The sequence below is a fragment of the Sesamum indicum genome, linkage group LG6 (genome assembly GCF_026168435.1).
Source record: "Sesamum indicum cultivar Baizhima isolate 11 linkage group LG6, ASM2616843v1, whole genome shotgun sequence".
Lineage (NCBI taxonomy): Eukaryota > Viridiplantae > Streptophyta > Magnoliopsida > Lamiales > Pedaliaceae > Sesamum > Sesamum indicum.
In genome coordinates this window covers 20038542-20064165 of record NC_142662.1, presented here as the reverse complement: position 1 = coordinate 20064165, position 25624 = coordinate 20038542, and the positions used below count along the sequence as shown (strand labels likewise).

The 25624-nt window shown below is 34.8% G+C and overlaps 3 protein-coding genes and 1 pseudogene across 4 annotated transcripts; 2 read left to right on the top strand and 2 right to left on the bottom strand.

Moving 5' to 3' along the window:
- Positions 1 to 809: 809 nt before the first annotated feature.
- On the top strand, positions 810 to 5816 carry LOC105164028 (DHHC-type zinc finger family protein). The gene is made up of 5 exons (XM_011082576.3): positions 810 to 1049; positions 1800 to 2025; positions 2883 to 3181; positions 3859 to 4352; positions 5204 to 5816. Exons 1-4 carry the CDS (start codon positions 993 to 995, stop codon positions 4342 to 4344), a joined length of 1068 nt encoding a protein of 355 aa, XP_011080878.1. The 5' UTR covers positions 810 to 992; the 3' UTR covers positions 4345 to 4352; positions 5204 to 5816.
- Positions 5817 to 6416: 600 nt separating this feature from the next.
- LOC105164029 (6-phosphogluconate dehydrogenase, decarboxylating 3, chloroplastic pseudogene) lies at positions 6417 to 8203 on the top strand (annotated as a pseudogene).
- Positions 8204 to 9447: 1244 nt separating this feature from the next.
- Positions 9448 to 10897, bottom strand: LOC105164030 (uncharacterized). Of its 2 annotated transcripts, none has more exons than XM_020694852.2 (2): positions 10520 to 10897; positions 9448 to 10432 (listed from the first exon to the last, which is right to left on the bottom strand). In XM_020694852.2, exons 1-2 carry the CDS (start codon positions 10552 to 10554, stop codon positions 9607 to 9609), a joined length of 861 nt encoding a protein of 286 aa, XP_020550511.1. In that variant the 5' UTR covers positions 10555 to 10897; the 3' UTR covers positions 9448 to 9606. The 2 variants fall into 2 exon arrangements, with proteins under 2 accessions (XP_020550511.1, XP_088737143.1); XM_088881017.1 differs by having other exon boundaries at positions 10530 to 10894.
- A 1109-nt stretch (positions 10898 to 12006) lies between these two features.
- LOC105164220 (BTB/POZ domain-containing protein POB1-like) lies at positions 12007 to 16691 on the bottom strand. Its single transcript, XM_020694853.2, has 5 exons — positions 16285 to 16691; positions 14897 to 15015; positions 14751 to 14814; positions 14374 to 14653; positions 12007 to 13108 (listed from the first exon to the last, which is right to left on the bottom strand). The coding sequence occupies exons 1-5, from the start codon at positions 16454 to 16456 to the stop codon at positions 12226 to 12228; spliced, it is 1518 nt and encodes a 505-aa protein (XP_020550512.2). The 5' UTR covers positions 16457 to 16691; the 3' UTR covers positions 12007 to 12225.
- Between the last annotated feature and the right edge of the window lie 8933 nt (positions 16692 to 25624).

Here is a 25624-nt window from a genome sequence, read left to right as displayed (position 1 = left end):
CCAAAATGTTCTGTTGGATATGTGAAATAATGTACTTGAAAATTGCTTCTTTTTCATCTCGGAAATGCTGCTTCTATAAGGGTCGTCTAGACTTTAGAGACAAAAATATTATTCTTCGGATATAAAATAATCTTTCATGAATTATTGAAAGAGAGAGACAGAATCTTGGATCATAAGTTCAAGAGGAAAATGTGCAGTTTCCATAAAAGATTGTTTCTCGTGTTGGTACATTTCGTGTATGGTTCAATTGGTAAGAACAAACAACTTCAAATTAGATAATTTTAAATTTGATTTTACTTATCAAGATTAGAATTGTGATTATGTAATTCATAAGTGTGGTTGCAAGCGACCTATAATTTTGGAGATATATTCTAGGTGTGATGCCAAGCAAAATCGGAGTAGCCCAAAATTTTTAATGTAAGAATAAATTTTTTTTTTAATAACATCGAATAGAATAAAAAATATTATGCTCGCGAGCAATGCGTATGAATTTATATATTAATTTAAACATATTGATTAATACATATTAATATTTTTATCGTAATTGTTTTTATTTATTCACGCATCGCATGTGCGTAAATTACTAGTTGTGCTAAAAAGTATAAAATATTCTATTAGGTTGAAAAATTGAAATTATTCAAAATATTGATGTGTGTTAGTGCATTCTGATTTTTCATTATTTATATTTTATTGAAAAGGAAAGTTAAATTTATTTTCTAAAATAAGTTAACTGAATTATTTAAAAAGCAGTTAAAATAAAGTGATGATTTGAGAAGAAAGGGAGTGTATATAAGAAGAGATGAGGCCCCTAATCCTTTCTTCGTTTCTTGATTTACTGTTCCTTGAGGTTCCTTTCCTATCAATTCACTCCACGCTGTGCCCTAAAGCGTGGAGGACAAATTGAGGCCTATTCTTTGGGTGAATTCAGTCCTCATTTTCTTGAGTTTTCTTTTTCAAGAGACCGGCTTGTTTGGGTCCCTTTGGAAGGAAGCATGTCTCCCGCGAACTCCGCTGCCCCCAGCTCCTCTAACTACGTCTCCGTTCAGGGGGTAATGCTCGCCGCCTTCTGCAAACCTACGTTATGGATTATATATATATATATATCTAGATGTATATATAGCGATTCTTCTGCATGGTAATTTATGTGATCGTTTTAAGATATTTATATGTTTAATTCAAAAGATTATGACCCAAGGTGAAATCCGTTTCTCTTTTCTTTTTTTTTTTGAGTGTCTTGGATTTGATTTGAAGAAATTGGGTGTATTTTGCCTGGATCATTGGTCAAGGATCTGCTGAGTGATAGAAGCGTTGACTAACATTGATTTGACGTGCAATTTTATTCATGATGATGCATTCCTTGATTAGATGTAGATGAATTATATGCTGGCCAGCTGCAAGCTGTTAATCAATCTAGCTAGGATTTTGAATTGTTTGAGAAGTTTGTTGAGTGGAGTTATTGTTTTTATGCTTGTTTAGATGTTCCAAGCCTCTTTGTGTAGTGTTTATCGACCAAGAATGAGAGACAAAAAAATACTTTCAGTCTCTTTGTGTGTTGATCTCATCTCAATTATGCCTGAGGTCATCTATAAGAACATTTTCAATTATATGGATGAAAGGTATTTTAACTTTTGGGCGGGATCATTAAGTATGTGGGTTATGTTTTTACTGTCTTTTAGCTTCATATTCTGAAACGTTATCATGATCTTTCTGATTCCTCCTGCAAAATACATATTCAACACACTAGAATGCTCAGACTCAAGCCCATAAATGCTTGGTTGCTTACTCTTACTAAAATGCAGGAGGATGATCACTCAGCATCTATTGACGTTGATGTTGAGACAACTTGTTGGGGTTGTGGACTTCGTGTTCTTGTTTCTCCTTATGCATCCGTCTTTAAATGTGGCTGGTGTGGAGCTATAACAAAGCAAAATGTGGTGAAAAGCGACAACAAGTACTTCCAATGGAGACGCTTGCGTGACCGGTGTTTTGTTATGATCGTTGTTTTATTTATGCTATTCTTCATATGTAAGAACAATCACAGAAATTTCTTGCTTAATGACTTTGGCCCTCATGCCTGTTGCCCTATTGACATCTCTAAATTAGACATGCAGAATAAGTTTTAATCAACATGGATTTTTGGCATGTTACGATTTAAATATAATCGTTGCAGGTATAAAAGTTGAGTGTTTTGTTAACTCAATGTTGTATTGTCCTAATTCTGTTTTAGATAATATAAGAAAAATGACAATACTTGTCTGCAGTTAGTATTTTGGATCATTGATTAAGCCCATGCTCCATGGACCTTTCTATTTAGGCTGGCATGAAAAACTTGGAGAGTGTGGCACTCAACTTCTCTACATAAAGGCTAGATTGGTCATGTGCATTTTAACTAGGTATTTGGTTATTCATTGCATGTGATCTTGGTTTTAGTGACACACTCCCTTTGGCCCAAATTCATTACTCCTGTTTTCTTTTTAGGATGCTCTAGAATAAGAATCCATTTCCGACAATAGATACTTTTTCCCCAAAGAGTACCCTTTCCATTATAACAATGATGTGAGACCCCAATGGTCAACCACTATTTTCAAGTATTATAGTATAAAAAATGTAAATTACTTGCACTTCTACTTCCATTTTGGAACACCATTCCGCAAACTAGACCAAATATTTTGGGACGTGGAGTAGCTAAGAGAAATATGTGTTAATAAAAAATAGTAGTGAGGTCTTGAGAATCATGCTTAACAGGTGCTATGTCCTTTAGTTTGATTGAGTTTTCCACAATTCCCTAATGCTAGCTATATCATCTAATCTAAGCTGACTATATGTTTCCTTCATCTGTGGGATTTTGTATAATTTGTGTTCAATTGGTATTGGTTATACAGGTGGTGGCATTTGGGCTATTTATCCTGTAGTTTTCTCAATTAGTCACTTCTGTGGTGTTTTCCACATCACGGTTGCTGGGATATTGTCTGTCTCAACTTTATCTTCATTTTTCCTTGCGGCATTTAGACCTGCTGGTGCTCCACCCATGGTACTTTGGGGTAGCTATCCAACGGTGGGGAAAGGTGGACTGGAGAACCATACCTTCTGTCACTATTGTTCAAAGCCAAAATCTCCTAGGACACACCACTGTCGTTCTTGCGGGATGTGCATATTAGACATGGATCATCACTGCCCTTTTGTAAGTTTTGGACACTTCTCATCACTCAGAGGAAAATGTTTATGCCTTAATGCTGTTTTTCACCTGAATGGTACAATTTGTGTTACATCTGATTGCAACATAGTGTTTTCATTAATAAGAAGAAAACAATCATGTTTCAAACTGCAACAGAGTTCAAACTTCAGGTACATTAAACGCTATTGGTTCTATTCTTAAAAGCACAATTTCGCATTAAAGTGTAGATATAGTTCTCAAACCAAGTAAAGGGCGACCACTTGTGGAATGTTGTTGGGGAGGTCTGTGAGAGCAATTTTGAAGTGATGAACCATTTTCTCTTAAATGAAATTATGTCATATTGGAGAGAAGTGTCTGACAACCTGGTGGTGCTTTGTTTGGGGCTACCTTGGTTTCATTTTGTGGTTTAGCAGGACAGGTTTATAGAACATTTAATTTTATGGTGGGAAAAAGTTATTAAGATGCGACTTCTGAGGCCTAAGTAGTCAATGGAGTAGTTGGCAGCTTGGATCTAGCATTTTAGCATGTAGTTGGTTAACATGAGCATACCATATTATTTGTTTAACCTGTTGTGACATAAATAGAAGTGTTTGAAGTTGAAGACTTTTTTCATGAAAATTATGATCAGGATATATTTTGTTGCAATTTCATATACAATCATCAGATTCCTTCATTGTTTGCAGATTGGGAACTGTGTAGGTGCCGCAAATCATCGTTGTTTTATTCTCTTTCTGATATCAACAGTCATCAGTACATTATATGTTGCTATTATGACTTCCTATTCCGTACACTATATGTGGCCACCTCTAGCCCATAGGCACGTCAACCCATTGGACGGATTTATTGGCGTTGAATTGATTTTCAGTGTCTTAAAAGAGAACATTCTTGTTTTCTTGAGATCAGCACTGTTCCTACCCGCGAGAGGACTTGTTCTGGTTTATCTATTTATCGCAAGTGTTTCAGTGGGCACTGGTTTGATTGTCCTCTTGTGGCAGCAGCTTGGGTACATATATGTTGGAAAGACTTACCTGGGTCATCTAAGTGCGGTGGACGGTGAAGAGATGGTGGAAAGGGATTGCCAAAATCTTTTGAGATTTTTCGGTTGTCCACATAATGCAGCAGTGTATTTGCCTAGTTATTGGAAATCAAGAAAAAGTCATAAGAAGTAAATTCAGAGGTAAGCTAATTTCATTTATATCAATTTTCATTATGTTGCCAAACTGCAGTTGTCTTTGACTTTTAATTTGGTCTTATAGTACATTTGTGGTTCTGAGGTGAATGGCAATTGAGGAAGTAGGTTGCCATGTCTTCCTTCCGGAACTGCTCGGCAATCCACATGTCATTGGCTGGAAGTATGGACCAATGACAACCTCATTTAGGATGCTAATTGACTAATATTCAAACACCTAAGCAACACCCAGGACCCAACTACATGATTATGCATGAAAGTTGAATACAATATCACTGCAAAATTTAATAAAGGATCACATACACTGTGCCAAATAATGTTATTTTTGCATTGAGAATTACAGTTGGTTAAAGTTGCATCCTAAATAATGAAGAGAAATTCTATTACTTCTAGCTATCTTTTCCCTGGAACCATATAGGGCCTTCACTATCAATTTGGAGAAGATATATACCCCGAGGTAAATTAAAAGAGTAAATAAAAAAAGCAGGAAAGCATATATGAGCAAAGACAGGTAAAGTTGGATCATTTTAGTGCTATTATATATATATTGGCATGTAAATCATGACTTATTTACTGTTCCATAAATAATCCATGTCTTATTTCATGCACATTAACAACAAATGATTGGAGAGTATGATATTTGGCTAGTCTTTTGGTCCTTAAAAATTAAAAACTCATCTACTGATATAGCTGTCTATTAGTCTGGATGCAGTGATAAAATGCCTCTGTCAAATTAGGAATGCACAAAATATTGTAGAATTCTTTTGGCTGAATTTATACTTGGTATCAGGATACATGCTCTTTCAAGTCTTAACTTGTTTTGTGATGTATTCTCATAGGTTGGAGAAATATGAATTTGCTTTCTGGTAGCTTGATTCGTAGTTTTTGCAGTCCACCCACCCAGCGTTGGCTAGATCAGTAAGTATTCCCTACTCGCACAGCTCAACAGCTATGAGAGAGTTTAGGCAGGCAGGCACGCAGGGTAAGTGCCTCAGAAGGTGGTACAAATGATTAATTATCATGGCTCTACCATATTATTCTGTTTTTTGTTGCTGAAAAGAACCTGCTTGTGGACCTCAAATGGTTAGAGCTCTGACTGAAGCTCCAAAGCAAGTGTTGTGTGTGTTGAACAAGCTGCTGGGAAAAACAATCCTGAGTGCTGACTATTCAATAGGCATAGGAAGATGTTCATGTTAGCTGATTTGTGTTTTTCTTTGGAGATGCATAGCGCCACAGTGCCAGCCAAAACAAAGGATTTTGTTTAAATCTTGTAAAGGTTTAGTCCCCCATTACAAGTATTGCAACTGAGTGGGAGAGAGCATATATAGAAGAAAGAAAGATAAAGGGGTTTTGATTTTCGTTTTCTTACAGAGATGACAGAACGCCCACTTCTTGTATTTAAACTCATGGGTGGAGCTTTTTTACTGTATCCGAGCATATACTTGGTTGCTATTCTTGTAGCTTGTCCTTTCTTAATATTTTTCACCTATGGGGCCGGGGTCAACTATGATGGATGAAGCTTATACTATATAACCAGGTTTAAGACTTTACAATTTGTCACAAGAGCCTTAGGGGTGGTTTTGTAATGGAGATAAATATAAATATCCCTTAATCCCTACCAAGAGATATTTTCCTTCACCTACCACACCCTGAAATGGCACCCTAGGAATCATCGTACTCGACTCAAATGGAATAGGAGTAGAGTTGGACAGGACAACCCCTGGTTAGCAGGTGAGGCCAAATACCCTTTCACTCTCTCCAACTACCACTCCACTAATTATTCTTTTCATAGTTAAGCAAAGTGGTCTTTTCTTCTTACCACAAATATATCTATTCAATGTTCACAAATTCTAATTCAAATTCAACTTTACTTATTTTTAATCAATTTAATATTGCCAATAAAATTTTATTTAATTGACGAAATTAAAGTCCTCAACCTAATGATAATTATTAATCAATATAAAAAAATTGCAATAAAGTTCACCCTGATTGCTGAAATTTTATTGTAATAGTTTGGAAAAACACGGAGGACAGTTGCGTCATTTCATGCGCCAACTACCATCTGACTGTTCTTAGTATTTATCCAACTCCATTACTGTGATATTAACGAACACACACTCTCTCTCTTTCTCTCTCTCTCTCTAGAGCTCCACTCTCTGCATCTCCCCCTCCAAAATTCCTCGGTAGCCGCGGCCGAAATGGAATCAGCTGCCATGTCCCAAATCGGGCTAGCAGGGCTGGCAGTAATGGGCCAGAACTTAGCCCTTAACATCGCCGAGAAAGGCTTCCCAATCTCCGTCTACAACCGGACAACCTCCAAAGTGGACGAAACTTTAGATCGAGCCCACCGCGAAGGCCAACTCCCCCTCTTCGGCCAGTACACTCCCAAAGATTTCGTCCTTTCTATCAAGAAACCCCGCTCCATCATCATCTTAGTTAAAGCCGGCGCCCCCGTTGACCAAACCATTGCCGCCCTCTCCGCTTACATGGAGCCCGGCGACACCATCATCGACGGTGGCAACGAGTGGTACGAGAACACCGAGCGCCGCATGGTCGACGCCTCCGCTAGTGGCTTGCTCTACTTGGGAATGGGGGTTTCTGGCGGCGAAGATGGGGCGCGTCACGGGCCCTCGTTGATGCCTGGTGGGGCCCACAGGGCTTACTTGAACATTCATCATATACTTGAGAAGGTTGCGGCTCAGGTGGATGATGGGCCATGCGTTACTTATATTGGCGAGGGTGGGTCCGGGAATTTTGTGAAGATGGTGCATAATGGGATCGAATATGGCGATATGCAGCTCATTTCGGAGGCATACGATGTTTTGAAGAATGCTGGGGGGTTGGGGAATGAGGAGCTGGCGGAAATTTTTGGGGAGTGGAATCGTGGGGAGTTGGAGAGTTTCTTGATTGAGATCACATCAGATATTTTTAGGGTGGAGGATGAGGAGACGGGGAATGGACATTTGGTGGATAAGATTTTGGATAAGACCGGTATGAAGGGCACGGGTAAATGGACTGTTCAGCAAGCGGCTGAGCTGTCCATAGCAGCTCCTACCATTGCAGCTTCGTTGGATAGTAGGTATATGAGTGGGTTGAAGGAAGAGAGAGAGGAGGCAGCGGAGATTTTCAAGAAGGAAGGGTTGAAGGAGGAGATCAATAATGTGAGTGCCGTGGATAAGAAGAGGTTGATTGATGATGTTAGGCAGGCGCTTTATGCGTCCAAGATTTGTAGTTATGCACAAGGGATGAATTTGTTGAGGGCAAAGAGCATGGAGAAGGGATGGGGCTTGAATTTGGGGGAGTTGGCGAGGATTTGGAAAGGTGGGTGCATTATTAGGGCTGTCTTCTTGGATAGAATCAAGCAGGCATACCAGAGGAATCCTGGGTTGGCAAACTTGTTGGTGGACCCAGAATTTGCAAGGGAGATGGTGCAGAGACAGGCGGCGTGGAGGAGAGTTGTGGGCTTGGCAATTCAGAAGGGGATTAGCGTTCCAGGAATGTCTGCAAGTTTGCAGTATTTTGACACCTATAGGCGTGGGAGACTTCCTGCCAACCTTGTGCAGGCTCAGAGGGACTACTTTGGTGCGCATACCTATGAGAGGATTGATCGCCCAGGATCTTACCACACCGAGTGGTCCAAGCTTGCTCGGAAGGCCAGAGTGTAGTGCAGATTGCTAGATTGAGGTTTGGTTACTGAAAAATTGTTCTAGCTTTGGTGATCTTGAGGCATTCATAGTTGTATCCCCTGATGAGGATTTCCTGCTCACTCATAACAAACATATTTTGTAGCCTCTGCGTTGTTGTGAATGCAGTTAATAAGAGGAGCATTCCTTTTTCAACTCAGGCGGTGTTGATATTGCAAATGATTGTCTTTATTGCAATTGCATGATCCGTTTGATCCTTTTATGCTTAATTAGATTTCTCAGAGTATTACGAGCAAGAACTTTGACATAGTCCATTACATCACAAACCATTAGGACACTGCTGCTGCAGCTGATATCAACAATTGATAGCGCACAACTCATACTGTTGTAATGGTGCATCTTTGGGTATTTCATTGACTGCTATGTAGATCATGTGCAACTTTAGGTCAATGAGTAATTCAGTATGGACGGTCATTTAGTGAATTTAGGAGGGAAGTTAATTACTTCTTGAAATATGGGTGGAGTCTAATTAACATATATATTCTTGAGGTTGTGGTGTGTTCCTCTTACTCTATTGGGGTGTGCATGCACATTAGTTTTTTCCTTGTTCTGGTAGTTGATCCATTACTGTTGATTTGAACGAATAGCTGTCACTGATTTTTTTGGGGATGTTCTTTCTTGTCATCAGCTTGTTCGTCTGAATCGCACTTACAATTTGGCTGAGATATGCTCCTGACTATATTCATTTCTTAAATCTCTAGAAGTTGTAATTTGTGTAGAGCTACTGCTTTTCCATATGCTTTGTTCTTGTACGATAAATCGATGCACAACATGATGAATGGATGCTTGTGCATCATGATGAATGGATGCTTATTGGAGAAGTTCTATTCTGACCTAATGGAAATCCCCTTGAACACATCTTAATAGGAACACAATAAGCTCCAATCATTTACAAACATAAAAAAGTGGAAATTTTTTAGCATTCTGCCCCCGATTGTAGTCCCACTGTGGACAAATTGACCTGGTTTCAAGGACTTGATTATTTGACGGTTTTATGCTGTTAATTGGAAGTTTTAAATTTTGTGGTTTTGATGGTTTGCCTTTAATGATGTTGTGATGTCTTTTAATTACAACTTTTTTGTGACTTTGAATCATATAATGATATGTCATAATAGTCTCCAGCGCATAACTGCAGTTTTTCAATTGTGGAGTATAGTGAATACACTGTTCTATAATCAGGGGTTCCAGGACTATGGCCATGTGACAACATCTTGCTCTGGTTCTTATGGTCACTTCTTCGGGTTTCACTCGACCCATTCTGAACCCGTGGTACTTAGGACCATTTTGGACTTGACCCTTTCCGAACCCAACCCTAATCACTGATTTGCCAGATACAGCACTCATCCTTCAGACAGTCAATATGGCTGTAAAAGACTCACTTTATGTGCATCTGAATCATGTATTGTTCAGTCTTTTTAATTTACAACAGATCAAACCAGTTAACATATGTTGGAACATTCACAGATTACAATCCGAAAACAGACCCTGATATCTCAACGGTGTTAAATAAAAGAAAACAAGGAAAAGTGGGCACATTATTAAGCATACCAAGAAAGCTTCAGATTTGGGACAGCTGTAGTCTCAAGCACAGGCCGAGTTCTCGTCACTTCGGCTAGTGGCATTTTGCTGCTAGAAATCCAATATGTTTGCAGACACTCCCCATCATCTGCTTCCTTCTCCATTTCTTGAGTTCTCTTCCCGACGAATGATCTAACGGCCACTATCCCTGCCAATCCCACTAAAATCAACCCCACAAATCCAGCCAGAAAACCCACAACCCACAAGGGCCAAATCTCCTGCTTCTTCTCGAGCGGAACGACTATCGAGAAATGGCCTTGATTCGTGCTGTAACACACATTTGGCAAGCTCATTTCACTCAGAAAAACTTCACCAGAACCACCAAAGAAAGCACACTTTATCCTTCGATCTCTCTGTACAACCAGCATCGAATCCTGGAACTCAATCGATATGGGCTTCCCCATCGTGTTGAGCTCGAGCTTCGACAAGTTCTTGCTGCTCAAATGTGATGCATCATATACCAGCAAACCAACAACAGGAGTCACCATTGTGTACCCTGACAAGGAATAGTATGAAGAAGACCAGTTTCCCAAGTTATGGTAAACTATGAGCAGCCTTTTCACATAAGGCACAGGTAGTGTTCTTGGTGGGATCATGAAGTCACTGAAATTGGCACCTTTTCTCCACAGAGTTGTGCTTCTGAGCCCCACAACCGAAACCTTCATCCCTGCAAGATTTGCAGGGAGAGTGGCGTTATAGAGCGCACCGGTGTGCGGCCGGCGGTGAATCATAACTCTGAAAGCATGCTCATGAAGAATGGCGTCCAAAGATTCATCAAAGTTGCTTCTGAAGCAGTGAATCCAAGAAGAGAAATGTAAGAACAGAAACAAAGAGATAAAGGTAAAATAACTCCTGTTGTTTCCCATACAGTACATGTTTGAACCTCTGGTGTTGATGATAAGGCTCATATTTCTATGGTGATTTCAACTTCACTGGGGCCTTGCAACGGTAAATGTTGAAGGCAATGATTTCAACTTCACTGAATCTTCTAGTCTTCTCAAAAGTGTTGCACTCATTTCAGAGTTCTCCATGGCCTTTTTCTGCTTCAATCATGTTCTCTTTCTGGCTACTATCCCACCTAAATTTATGCCTCAATCCTTTGGGTGACTTCAACTGCTATGACTCCCAAACTTTTCTTAGCTAAAATTTGATTCATGCAAACGTCAAGAATATAACTTGGGACCAGGCCCAATGAATGAAAATGGTGGATGGAGCAGTGCAAATGCAATGATGAAGCATTGTGGTGTACCAAAAAGGCTGAGAGGAGACAATGTTCCATGAAATTCGGGTTAAAGCGCACGCTTGTAGTTGCTTTTGCTCTTCTTGGTGTGGGAGCCAGTTTAGGGCTGAATCATGGAGGTGGACCAAGACTCCTAATTACAAGGGACAACGTACCATGTCTTTTTTCACAAATTATTCATATAATTACGCGTAAACCTATTACAAATATCAAAATCATTTATATAAATTATTTTTGTTTTTTTAAAAAATATACCTATACCATCAAAACCATCAAGATTATTACACAAACTATCGTATTTTTTAGGGATACACTCCTCTCCCATGAGATTTGATGTAATTATACATAGACTCCTGTGGCTTGGGTATTTACATTTAACACCTTGAAGTTTGCTTCAATCTAACAAATAAGTCCCTTCGTTAGCCAAAATTCACCGAATTTGCTGATATTAACAAAAAAAATTAAATGAGAATTGGGAGTAACTGATTACTAACTTATTTCAAGACAAATAATTTTTTAAACTAAACTACCCTCATAATGGGGAAGATATCTCTTCACATGCATCAATGCGCGAAGACATATGAGGGTAATTTGATCATAAAAAGATTTATTTGACCTGTAATAAATTAATATCAACAAATTTAGTGACTTTTGATTAATGAACTTATTTGTTAGACAAAAACAAATCTCAAAAATACTAGATGTAATTTTTTAAACTATAAGGAGTTTATATGTAATTACACTAAACCTCAGGGGAGGAGAGTGTAATTATCCAAACTTTTTTAATTGTAAGGGGTGGTTTATGCAATTATCCAATCTTCAAGAGTGGTATTTGTAAATAAATTATAAGGTAGGGGTATAAATACAATTATCCCTAATTGATACTCGCCTTTATTTAATTTTTTGGTATTTCTTTTTCCTTTTCTATAAAGTTTTGGGCAGAACTGGGTTGTCCAAAGCTTTTCTCATTCATAATTTTAAAATATTATTTCTTTTCCTCCAACCCAAAATCCAATTGTCTTTTAGAAAAAGAAAACGTTAAAAGCGACTCATCAAATACGTATGTAGAATAATTGCCACCTTCTCTTCATTAACTTTGTATACTTTTTCAGAAAATCAATTTTCAAGAAACAACCGGCTGTATTCATCTCACAGTCATTCTCAGGTCCTATTTATACAAAGGCTTACCATCCCACAGTAGTTTATGTTTGATCAGTAAAGCAACAAGAAACCAAGATCCTTAATATGTGCATGATGTTTCCTACAGCAGTTCCATTAACCGTAGCAAAAAGATTCAGCCGAGTAATACGAAAGATCAGCCATTGGACTTCATCATTCCTCATCCATCCAATTCCTCTAATATGCCGAGCAGCCCTCCATACAGGTCGTCTTCGTTGCTTTCCTTCTCGATTGTGAGCTCAGCCCTCAGATGGAGAATGCCATTGATGAAGAAAGGGCTTCCATCAGCTACAAATGCCGTCCACGGGACACCAAACATGTTGTGGTGTCCAATGGTCTTCTTTCCTCCGTCGAATATGTATGCTCCTCTCCACCAGGTCACAAACTCCTCAGAGGGCTTTGTTCTTGATGCAAGCTCATAGACAACAGTACAGGCAGCTGATCTTGGCCCGTCGACAAAGAAAAACAGTCCGAAAGAATGAACAAAGTTATGATGGCCCGGGATGCTGCATTGGCCAGTCAAGTAAATTTGTTGCCTGCCCAAGTGAAAAAGCTGCGAGTGGACTTGACCAGTTGGGAAGAGACGTAGACATTCTTCCTTTCTAAGATCAAAATAAACGATGCTATGTGGACGAGGCAGTTCAAATTCAACTACCTGAATTGGCCAAAATTTGTATGCGCGTTGGACCAAGTAATGGCGTGTTGTAAAGTTGACCCACTCTGCTGCAAGATAGCGCTGTCGATGAGAAGTCTTGGCCTTGAAAAATAGAGCCTCGAGAACAATTCTTGAAGCTAGTTCAGGATCAATGTCATTGCAAGTAAGGACTTCTTTCAGATTTCCGGTAATCATTAGTGGAAAACGAATGAGGCGAAGCAGATGCGTTTTCAATATCTCTCTTCTTTCCTCCAACTTTGGGTAATGTTTACGAGCCCACTTCAGCACAATATCGTATACATCGTACTCTGTTGCTACCTGCAAGTCATCACTGGAGAGAACTGCTTCAATACCAACTAAAGGCAGGTCAAGTACCTCTTCCTGAAACCTGATTAATCAATGAAAGAGAGTTATGAAGCAGCAAACCTAAAACTAAGAATCAGCAACAAAGATTGACTCATCTATAGCTAGAAGTTAACAGCAAAAACATTTCTTCAAGCCAGAATTCAAGTACACACAAACAAATCAAAGGTCAATTAGCTAATTCAGAATAACATGGAGCGTAATATCTATGAAAGGAAATAGATGATTATTCATTGTTAGTGGTGTTTACTCTGCCCCCTGTTATATCAAAATTACAAATACCACCGTTTGACTCTCGGAATTTGGTCAAGACCAGATGGAATTGTCAAAGGACAAGTTTACATTGCTAAGATTTAATAGCTAGAGGGGGTAACATAAAAGAAGGTGTATATTATATATTTTCAATATGTTTTTTCTTTTTATCCTTTGCACAGAAATCCAAGAAGTCACATATGAATTACTTAGTTATGCAATTAGTAGAAAATTTGAGAGGCACATTCCTGCAAGCCTAAGATAAGTTAATAACCACGGTTATGAGAAGATATAAGAAAGAAAAAGCATTTATCACTTTAAATTATATACCGATCAAATAGTATGGATTATCTCAACGAAAGACTTTGAGCACAAGAGGAAAAAAAAAACATTGAGCTATACAGCGACTTCAGTCCCCATATAGAGCTAAGTCAAATGGAGCTTCTAATGTTGGATCACGAGGATCACATAGTCCATGGTTATTGATTCCAAAAAATATTACTTACATAACTAATTGTCATGACTTAAATTGTTGTGTCTATTCTTTGGTTGGTTTAGTTTCTTTGTCAACAAGAAGTACTTTATTAGTAAACTAATGAAATGGTTGGAACTAAATAGATTTTGGTTTTGATGGTTAAATTTTGTAAGCTTGGGGTTTGTAAAGTTATGAAAAAATCTCTATAACAATGACAAATTTTGGTTCAGTATCCTTCAGAAGGGCATTTCTGGATAACATTGCAAAACTACGTGGCATATAAAAATACATGAGAGCATTTTGGGATGTTTATAACAGTTATGATGACAAAGTTATCACACATCATCAGTTTGACTACCGAAAAGGACTAATAATTAGTCAGAGACAAAGAACAAGGAAGGTCACTGTGATTTCAAAACTAAGTGGGTGTATAATTAGCCAAAGTTACGGGGAAGGATGGTGTAATTATCCCTTCATTGTTAGTGCACCATTCCTTATACCGAAACCTATAATAAAAGAAAGGAATAACAGGTATTTCTTCACAAGAAAAGATGGGTACTTACCCGCCTATGTCCCTGAACTGTGCAGCAAGGAACTTGCTGGCAGCTTCTTTAAGTGGCTGAACTGAATCAGACATTAAAACAGTTGGAGGAAGATTCAAATAAAGCAAGGCTGATTCATAGTCCATCGGCAATTTCAGCAATAATTGGCTGCAGTACCTCAAGCATGCAGCAACCTGAAATTTGTCAGCAATCACCAACACATCCAGCAAAGCACAGGGAGTAGTTCTTGTTAGAGTATTGCTATACATAAAGTTCAACAAATCCATGAGGGAAGCTTCATCTGCACATCATGTTGAAGTAACTCAAGGATATCAACGTTGAGTAAATTGAACTTTCAAGTAAAAACTTAAGCACCAACGATATGCTGCAGTGCATACCTGAGGCTTGAATCCTTAGAGTTACTTGTTGCTGCTTTGACTCTCTCATGCCATTCGAGAACAACTAGAAAACAGATGAACAGTGGGAACAAAGAGGAGTCGAAGTAGAAGAAAGAAAAGACGAAATCAAGTTAAACACAACTTACTTTGTAGAAGAATGGACTATGTGCTGCTAAAATTAGAGAGCTGAAGTATATAATCCTCTCTCGCACTACAGAATGATCCATGCTGGGGGATGTTTCATTGCCCTGAGCAGCTTCACGGCCTACAGAGTTATCCTATTAGCCTTGTCTAGTTTTAAGGACAAGAGCTAAGAAATTCAAATTCTCAAATATGAGGATGTGCAGTTCCTTCAGGTGCTGAAGAGAATCTCGATGAAAGGTTTTTGAATTGAATGAAAAAGTGGAATTGTTCTGCAGTGGATTCATAAGGGGCAAAAGTGCATTAGGATTGAAACAATAAACTACGGGCAAGGATATAATAACCTAACAGGTTTCTTTTGTTGCTGTTGCGATTCCCCATAAGTGGTACAGAGGACAATAGTGAATCAAAATTGGAAATGATAGATCAGAATGAAACGTTAAGCAAACCTGCTGATTTAATATATTATTAAAACCTTAGTTCATGATGAGGTGGAAAAAAATTGGCAAACTTCAGTGTAACAGGGGAATAACGAAAAAGATGTAATTCAGGAAACCGCTAAAAGGAAGTCTATATGTCGATAATATTCAGAAGCATCTTATGCCTATTTTAAGGCTTAAACAAAGCGATGAATTTCTTTCATTCCAATTCATCACTTATCGGATTTCTATGAGGACAATTATCATTTGACACAAAGTAGAAAGGGTCATCACGGTTTAGTCACAAGAATGAGCACACTCAAATTATCACCCGGATGACAAATGCATTGTCTAACGGATTCCATATGTCCACATTCCACTCTGATCTGACACAATATGTATGTCTACTTCCAATGAGGACGGCTCATACATCCATTCAAATACACTACTTCCGTAGTGAACTCTTTCTGATAATAAGCTGGAAAACCAAAACCAAATATGACATCTCTGTATAACTAACTTTCTCGATCCTAAGATCCATTCAAATCAATAATTCTTGATGGGAAAAAAGAAAAGGTATATCCAAATATTGCCCAGCAATCACTTAGAATTTCACAACCTTCACGGAAGATCCTTTAGACCATATTTTTAATCCAACCCAATACCTAATCTCAGCATAACATCCACGTCAAGAAATAAGGTTACACGCATTTCCAATCGTCAAGTGCTACCTTCAAATGCAATGAGTGATTTTCTTTACAGAAAAAGAAGAAAAAGAAAACTTCAAGAAAATCCATTGTAAGCAAACCCACCCCAAGAAGAAGTTTCTTTGCCTCCAAAGCCACCCAAATTCATAGAATCAAGTATTAAACACCATTTTATATTCCTCAACTATAAAAGTCATCACAACGTATAAAAATCACATGCATCATATTAAATGCAAATGCACCCAATGTTCTTGTAGGAGCCAGTACCATTAGCATGGGTGAGCAGGGCGTCGCGGTCGGGGCAGGACTCGGGAGGGTCGTCCGTGATCTCAATCTTGAGAATCCTATCAGAGAAACCGACGTTGTTGAATGCAAATGAAAAGTCTAAAGGGCATTGCGGTGAACCGACGCCAGGCGAGCTGCCCGACTCCATCACCATCGTTCTCTGATCAAACAAAATTATAAACTTGTCGAATTCCGGCGCCTAAAATCTTCCTATTGTAATGATCACTGTCTCTGCATGAAACCCAGTGACGCGGTATTCGGGAGGAACGGAACGGAAAGTTAATGAAGAAAACTGAAAATTGATTCTTGGTTGGGTTTCCTCGCTTGGGGTTTTATCAAGGTTTATCGTTGGGTTTGAAATTACTTAATTTGTTGAATAATACCCGCCATATCAACACCCGTTTTCTGCTTCTCCAGCGCTTCAGGGGAAGAATTAATCAATTATTTTTTAATGTTCTTGCAATCTTCGTGGAATGAAATTATTCTTAATATATATATCCATAAGCCCAAAGAAAACTCAAATAACAAATAATAATTATAACATTTTTTTTTCTATGGAAGGGAATATAAGACTCTAATACTTGATAATAATACAAAAAGTCCACCTTATACATGAGATGTTGTGTCTATTCATTTATTTGATATTAATGGTCAGAATATGATTGTTGTAACAATTGATATTCGACAGGAATGATGGTAATTAATTTATTTAAATTAATAATACTTCATTGCTATTATTTCAAAAACAAAAAAATAGGAAAAGCCAACAGAAATATGCTTGTTTGCTTCGTAAAATAATTTCCATCTCATCTTTTGAACATATGCTTAGCTTATTAATTGTGATCAAGGTGTTTTCATTGTGAGGGGCGTTAGCCCACAGATACTTCCAACAGTTGTCGTTTGTTATTGGGCTGCAGCCCACAAGAAGAATTATTGCTAACAGCTACAACCAGGGGTGATTTAAAAAAAAAAAATTCGAACCGCTCGAAGCAAATCAAATTGAATCGTTTTAAATGATTTATCTTCCAAATTGTAGTTCTAAATTTAGGGGCATCGTACTATTAGTTTGATTTTAATTTAAAATAAAAAAAATATCAAAATCGAACCCACGGCTAAATAATATAATTAATTTTTTAAATTATATATAATAATCCAATAGAATAAATAATCTTTTAGAAGAATTTAATAGTCAAATTATATAATTTCAATATGCATACGCTATTAAAGATCCATATTACAAAGTCCACGCTATCAAAGATCATTCAACTTTTATGCTCATTTGATGATTGTCTTAATTTTTCATTTATTTTTTATCCCCTATTCCCCCCCTCTCCCCTCTTTTCCTCTTCTCTCTTTTCTCTCTTACCACTTTCTTTGTTCTGTCTTTCTACCTTTTATCTCTATTCTCTTTAAAATCAACTATTGGCCTTTATTTGATTAATATATATGATTTTATATTTTGATCTGCTTAAAATTGTGGAGAGTGTTGGAAGTCTATGATCCATAATATTGGTTTTTCTTACTTGCTACATACAAACACTTATTGTATTTCTTGATTTTTGTTATAAGCATTAAAACCGTCAAATCGCACCTTTAATTTTGATTTTAAAAGTGGCAATTTAAAAATTATTTTATAAAACCCCTAGCTACAACTTGTACACGAAGGCCATGGACTAGTTTCTATTTTGAAAAAGATTAATTATATTTAGACTTCATTTGAAAATATAAAATTACATTTATCTCTTATAAATATAAAAATATACATGAAATATAAAATGAAAGGCAAAACTTAAAAAATTATGTAATTTTTTTGTTTATATCAATATTTTTCATCCAAATTCTAACAAAAGCGGGTCAGGTGTAAATAAAGAAGATGTAATTGTAACTAACCATTTCAAGGATGCACCTTGTGCTTTTTTCTTTTTTCCTTTTTTTCTTTTTCGATGTTAAAGAAGACAGGAAAAAGAAGACCAACATATATAATTGTTTCAAATTCATATGTACATTTGTAGCAATCTTGGCACCCATCCACCCCCCCAAATTCATATGGCCCCTATAACTTGATGAAAAAAGGAAATTACAATAGTGTGTGCATGGCATCCTAGTTTGGATGGACAAGCATGTCCCAATTCATGAAAGATGCACCATACAACAACAAAATTAGGGTCTACTTGTGGAATAAGCAATAATTTTCTTTAAAATTTCATTTCAAATCACATCACTTAAAGTGCATTTCTCTTCCAATAATCCGTATGATGAACCCATTATTGAACTACATCTCCATCTTGATCCCAATTTAACATCTCAAGAATAAGGGAATAGTGTCAAATTCACAAAGACCAACATATATTCATGTGTCCTGATCTTATTTAAGTACCATGTCGAACCAATTATATTGCACCAAGTGATTGATTATTATGTATTTTTTTAAATTATATACTAATCACATAATAAATATAATATATTGATTATTTAATTAATTTTAATTTATTGGAACTCGACGAGAGTTTGAATTTCTCTCTAGATCTAGCTAGCTACGTCTAAAGTTGATAACCACAAGTTTGATTCTTATCAACATCCTTAAATATTGCTAAATTAGGATAATTAAATGGGACCTTTTTCCTTGACTACCCTACCTTTTATTTATGGGTCATTTAAATAGTTTATCATATATGTATTATTAGTTGTAATTAAAATATTCTTAATTGATTCTTGAAACAGCCAAAAAGTCAAGTGCTGGCATGTCCCCTCATCATGCATATGTGCTTTGGAATGAAATAATAAATGTAGCATTCTGGGTGTATTTTTCCAATTTTTAGGATAATTATACCCTCCTTCCTTAAAATTTAGTTTTATTTATATATAGATCTTGTGTAATTTAAGAAATTATATTTAATATCTATGAAATTTACTTTTATCTAATAAATAAGTCCCTTATTAGTCCAAATTCACTGAATTTATTGATATTAACAAAAGAAATTGAATGAAAATTGATATTTACCCTTAATTAACTTAAAACTGACTTATTGCAGGTCAAATAATTGTTTTTGAACTAAACTACCCTTATAATGGTGAAAATATATATCCTCACATGCATTAACGCGTGAAGAAGTATGAGGCTAATTTGATCACAAAAGGATTTATATGACCTGCTATAAGCCAGTGACAAGTCAATTGGGGATAAAAATAGATTTTTCTCCAATTTTTATTGTTAATATCAGTAAATTTGGTGAATTTTAACTAACAGAGTAACTTATTTATTATGTGAAAAACAAACTCCATGGGTATTAGATGTAATTTTTCAAATTATAAGAAATTTAAGTGTAATTATATCAAATCTCATAGAAAGAGAGCGTAATTATTCCCAATTTTTATTACTAATCTCCGACATGAGGAATTTAATGATGAGATAAAATATAGTACGGTAGCTACAACTTTAGAATAAGGTTTCATGAGGTACATCTCTTGGTTGTACTTTATTATCTATACTAAAATGAGCACTACGTACCCTTTTTTATTACATCCTTATAAAATCTATTTCTCTGAAAAGCATTTCCAGAATCTATGCATTTTCTTGAGTCTTTTTTCTTCTTCTTTTCTTTAGTCCAAATGGAAAAAGTAAGAGATATAAATAAATAAAATATTGTCATTTTTGTTTTTATTATTATATATGTCCGTTTTTTTGTCCCCTTATAAACACCCCAAGAATATTTTTTTTTCATACAAGTTTAATATTTACTCGATTAAAATTTGAAGTATTATATTGGCTTAATTAATTTTATTCTTCATTGACTGACTTAAATTTTGAAGTATTATATATATTAGAGACTTCTTGGCTCTTCTAATTCGATTTTCTTTAATAGGCCAGGGGCATGCAAAATCTAATTGGAACCAAAATCGAAGAATATAAATTGGAGGAAAATATTGTGTAATATATACCTATAATATTTACAATTTTATTTTAAGAGTAAATTACAGCCACTTATCCTAAAGTTTAGTATAATTACGAATACCCTCTTATTATTTGAAAAATTACAAGTATCCCTTCAAATGAAAAATAATTATGTTGCTCCTAGACGGTGAAGTGAACATTACTATTTTACCCTTACTAAAACTTTTTAAGAAATAAAAAAAATATTTGAAAAAATGTAAAAGAAATTTTGGGTGGGTAAAATAATATTTCATAGGGAATATTAGTTCATAAAAATATTTTAATTTTTTTTAAAATATAGAAAATTTTAATTTATACTGCAAAAGGGCATTTTGATGAGATCAATACAAAAATTGGATCAAAACCTAACGGAATGGACTCGTTGTTATACGGACATTAATATTACAAAAGTATTTATAATTTTCAAACAATGAGAAAGTATTTATAATTATGCCAAGATTAAGAAGAGGTGAGTGTAATTTATCCTTATTTTAAAAATAAATCATATAATTTTTGTAGGCGCCGGCCGTATAGATATTAAATATAATTATATAAGGAGTAACAAAACTTGCAATAAAAATTGAATCTGGAAAAAATAATTCTGGCATATCCATAGTTAGATGTGATAAGATGGTTGATAAGAGACAAAAGAAATAGGTGCAAAATATTCAAGAAATGGGGCATGCATGCATGGGATGGTATTGGTAGTAGCCCAACCCTACCCTACCCCATCATCATGCACCAAAATTCCAATTATTTCTCAGCAGAATTATATTCTACAGACTTGTGAGCTCCAAGAGAATAATTTCTCCAATCCCATCCATCAATATAATAATTAATGCAATGTTGTCCACCTTTTTTTTTTATATAAATTTAATAAATTAAAAATAAAGATAAATTACATTCACATCTTATGCGATTTTGACATAATTATAAATATCTTCTCATAATTTGAAAAATTACAAATACCACTTTGATTTTAGCGTCCATCTAACATCGAGCCCATTCTGTTAGATTTTCATCCAATTTTGTGTTGATTTTACCAAAATGCCCTTTTACAGTATAAATTGAAAATTTTATATATTTTTCAAAAAAAAAATTATGAACTAATATTCCCTATCAAATATTTATTTATCCACATTTACATTTATCAAATATTTTTTAAAAAAAATCAGTAAGGGTAAAATTTTTAACTTCACTGACTAAGAGCTATGTAATTATTTTTTATTTGATAGAAATATTTATAATATTTCAAACAATATGGAGCATTCATAATTATGATAAACTTAAAAAAAAAAAAAAAAAAGTAGCTGAAATTTACACTAAAATGAAATCGGTTTGAAGGGATGTATTGAGTAGTGAGTGACAGTGTGGGAGCATTATATGCTGCGCGGCCTGTCCTGTAAAAGGGGGGTTGAACAGACAAAGCTTAAGAGTTTCCATTTACTTTTCCTTGTGCTGTAAAATTGGATTGAAATAAAACTCACACATCCCTCCAAAACAAATACTCCCCATACAGCCTAATGGTTTACATATAACACTTCTTTATAAATGGTTTTATGTTAGAATTTGGGTTTGGGGACAAAATTCCTTTATCTGAATAATTACCATAATTAACAGTAAAAAATCATAATGATTATTAATTAGCTATAGATCGGCAATCATTAACAATTAATTACTATTTCTATAAATAATGTCAAAATATTAGTTGCAATTAAAAATTATGACGATTATTAATTATCTACAAATTGAAATTAGAACTATTTTATTTTTTAACTATTAAAGATTAATGATTATTATTAATAATGGAGGACTCAGTAAAAAAATTAACACTATTAAGAAAAACTAATGAAAGGAGATAGTGCATATTATTTTTTTAAAAAAAAAATTACCTATTTTTTTTAATACAGAATTTTTCAGTTAAAATTTTAAAATACATGAGGGGCAATTATTCAAAGCAATAGTGGGGAAGGAAGGGAGAGAAAGGAGAAAGAAAGAGGGGAGGTGGAGGGTCATTTCATTCATGGGACAACCAACCCACCCCCATTTCTCCACTGAGTCATACATTGTATTGTGTCTCTGTCTGTGTCTGTGTCTGTATTGCTTCGGTGGTGCTGCAGACGTTAATTTCATTTTCCGCCCGTCTACAAAGGGGGGTCATAATTCTTCTGGTTTATTTTTTTATTATTACCAAAAAAATAAAAATATAATTAAAATAGTATATACAACACAGAAATATCAAATCGTGGACATTGTCCACACCACTTGAGGAACGTTTTTCTTTATGAAAAATGACCAGATTAAAGATTTTTATTATCTTTTAATAAAGTATATAATGTGCAAGCACTACAAGAATATGGTCTTTTATTATGATTCATTATTATAATTAAAAATAAAAATTTGTACCAAATATTAACTAATTATGATTGTGTAACGAGATTTTTAGTATTCTTTTAGCATTATATCATTAATTTTTTTAGTCATAATTTTTTATAAATCTAATGTGTACATTAACTTATTATTTTATTTATATTATTAATAATACAAAAAATATCAAACATATTCTATTTAATTTTAAATAATTTAAATAAAAGTATGCATACATGTATATAATTATTAGTGATTAATTAATTTTCAAAACAAACGGACATCAATTGCAGATGGCGATGGCATGCAGCAGGGTAAAAGTTATCAACGAATAATTCAAAAAGGATACGGTGTAATAACCAACAAAAATTATGAATTAATTGTCCCCAAGCAACATCGTCAAATGGGGGTACCAAAATGTTTCGTATTTTATTATATTTATAAAGCAGAAGACACAGAAAGACATTGTGTAAAGGAAATAAAGAAAAAAAAAATTACATAAAGCTTTCGGACAACACATGTTTACACAAAGTAATAAGCAACATTGCTCTCAAATCCATGAGTGACTTTTCAAAATGTTAATCGCAAATTATCGTGACTAGCGATTTATGCGAGTATATAGAAAGAATTTTGATATGAAATTATAAAAAAAAATTATAATAAATATGTGAGATAGATGTGAAATAGTGAGTAGTTAACAGAAAAAAATATAGTTGTAAGGTTATTAGAAAATATTAAAATTACTATTTGATTATATATTTTTTTAAAAAATAATAAAATAAAAAGTAAATTTAGATATATTTTTTTTTAATAATTATATAGATATTTACCTCTCACATTGGAGGTATGATTGCTCCTCTTTCAAACCAAAGGGGTCGTATATATATAGTATTTCTTTCTTATTTCATTTTTGTTTTTGTTAGGCTTATTGCATATATCCGGGTTGTCCAAAAATAACTCCAAATTGTAGTGTAAGATTATTCCTGAAATATAATATAATAATTGGGGACTGCGTATATATGATGTAATTAATTAACTTTAAAGAAATGAACATGTAATAATGGAAATTGTGGAATTGGTGGAGAGATGGGATGGGATGGGAGATGTGATAGAAATGAAATTGTAATGAAAATGGGAAGAAGTAGTGATGAGGTGGGCAGCCTTTTTGGTTTGACAAGACATTCAATGTAATTTTGTAATGACAAGAGAGAATCTGATGTGATCTCCCCCCACAATACCCTAAACTCCCCCCTCTATTATTTTCTCATTCCCATTATTAGCCCCATTCCCTCTATTTCTCCCTTTTTTCTTGTATATATGCCTTTGATCACATCATCTCTTTTTTTTTTTTTTTCTTTATTTACAAATCATCTAATTCTCAATCTCGTTTCAATTATTGTATTTGAATATTAAGGTGGCATATATATATATATATATTTGTGATCAAGTCAATTAATTAATTTATATTTTTCAGACTCGTTGTACTTGAATTTTGATACATCTCCTTCAAATTCATTTAATGTGGAATTTATAATAATTATATATATCTTGATGTTGTTTCTCTGTGTATTTTCAATATGACGAGCTCTGTTTAGAGGTTCTTCATTCTCAATTTAATTTTAATTCAACTCTGCGGAGAACAGAATCTCCTTTGATCCATTTTCTATTATTAAATTTTCTGTAATATAGTTTGAAAAGTGTATTTTTTTTATATTTTGTCGTGACTTATAAGATTTGCCCTAATTGCACGCGAACATTATTTGCTTTCGACTTATTAAATAATTCACCTGCACCCAAAAGAATACATTTATTATATTCCTAAATTAAAAATTTAAATAAATAATCAAATCAAATTTAATTAGATTTTTAATTTTGGGCTGTTCCCAAAGCTCCTGGCAATTTTATTGGAAAATAGACAACACTCAAAATATGATGCCCATATGTCTAAAAGGTGTTTTTCCAATTATGGAAACTGTACAATGTATACAGCACATAAACCTTTGTTTTGAGCTAATTTAAGAACATGGATACCATGTACCTTAGTTCTTGGATTAATACAATTAATGCTGAACTGTGTACTTAACTGGTGCTTATTGCATATAATATGACTTACAACCTTTGTTATCTGACACACGTGCTGTGATTAGTACATAGAGTTTAATTATATATATATACACGTACGTACAGGGTGGCATGTTCTCTTACCAACTGTGTAAAAATTAACCTAGCTAGCTGGGCAAGAACTCATGTACAATAATATTACTTAATAGACAGCCTATAAATATGGAATCCTCAAATTAGGGTTTGAACTAAAAAGGATGTCTCTTAGTCGAACAAGTGGGAACCTTATAAAAGATAAGAGTTCGATCCAGAAAATTATGAAGGATTTCTGTAGCACTTTTTGCATTAATCGAATTTATTAACTTAATTATTAGTTCCTGGAAAGGAGCATCTTTAACATCATGGGACTAATGCACAAATCCTGTGATGTGTGTTAAAGGAATATATGTAAAGTGTGGAGTGGTGTAAGGGATGTGCTGAAGGAAAGGGATGCATTAATCTTAATTATAATCAGTCTTTTCTTGAATTTAATTAATTAGAATCTCTTAATTAATTCTTCTTTGGGAATAGGACACATATGGGCTTGTTGTCTCCCAGCATTTCTTGTAAATTGATACATATTATTTAATTGGGTGGAAAATTACACAAGGACCCCCCAAAATTTGTCTAATTACAACAATACTCCCCAATTATCTATAAAATTATAAGTATGCTTCCCCTGAGAGGATATTAATGTAGTGTATTTTAGGAGTGTTTGTGTAAAATTTTGATACAGAATAAATGGTGTATACTTGTAATTACAACTAGCAAGAAGTGTGTTTGTAATTTTATAAAAAAACATAAAATATTTGTATAATTAAACTTAGCATGAAGGGTTTGATGCCAATATAATTTAGTCCTATTTAATTTGACTATATAATATATGAATTAATTGTCCAAAGCCCATCTTTCCTTGGCTATATA

Excerpts from the sequence above, each read along its gene's own strand:
- LOC105164028 (XM_011082576.3), top strand. The coding sequence starts at position 993 with ATGTCTCCCGCGAACTCCGCTGCCCCCAGCTCCTCTAACTACGTCTCC. Across the intron at positions 1,050-1,799 it reads ACTACGTCTCCGTTCAGGGG|GAGGATGATCACTCAGCATC; the intron begins GTAATGCTCGCC and ends ACTAAAATGCAG. Across the intron at positions 2,026-2,882 it reads ATTTATGCTATTCTTCATAT|GTGGTGGCATTTGGGCTATT; the intron begins GTAAGAACAATC and ends TTGGTTATACAG.
- LOC105164220 (XM_020694853.2), bottom strand. The coding sequence starts at position 16,456 with ATGGTGATGGAGTCGGGCAGCTCGCCTGGCGTCGGTTCACCGCAATGC. Across the intron at positions 15,016-16,284 it reads CCTGCTCACCCATGCTAATG|GCCGTGAAGCTGCTCAGGGC; the intron begins GTACTGGCTCCT and ends ATAACTCTGTAG. Across the intron at positions 14,654-14,750 it reads TCTAAGGATTCAAGCCTCAG|ATGAAGCTTCCCTCATGGAT; the intron begins GTATGCACTGCA and ends CATGATGTGCAG.
- LOC105164030 (XM_020694852.2), bottom strand. The coding sequence starts at position 10,554 with ATGAGCCTTATCATCAACACCAGAGGTTCAAACAT. Across the intron at positions 10,433-10,519 it reads AACACCAGAGGTTCAAACAT|AAGCAACTTTGATGAATCTT; the intron begins GTACTGTATGGG and ends TCACTGCTTCAG.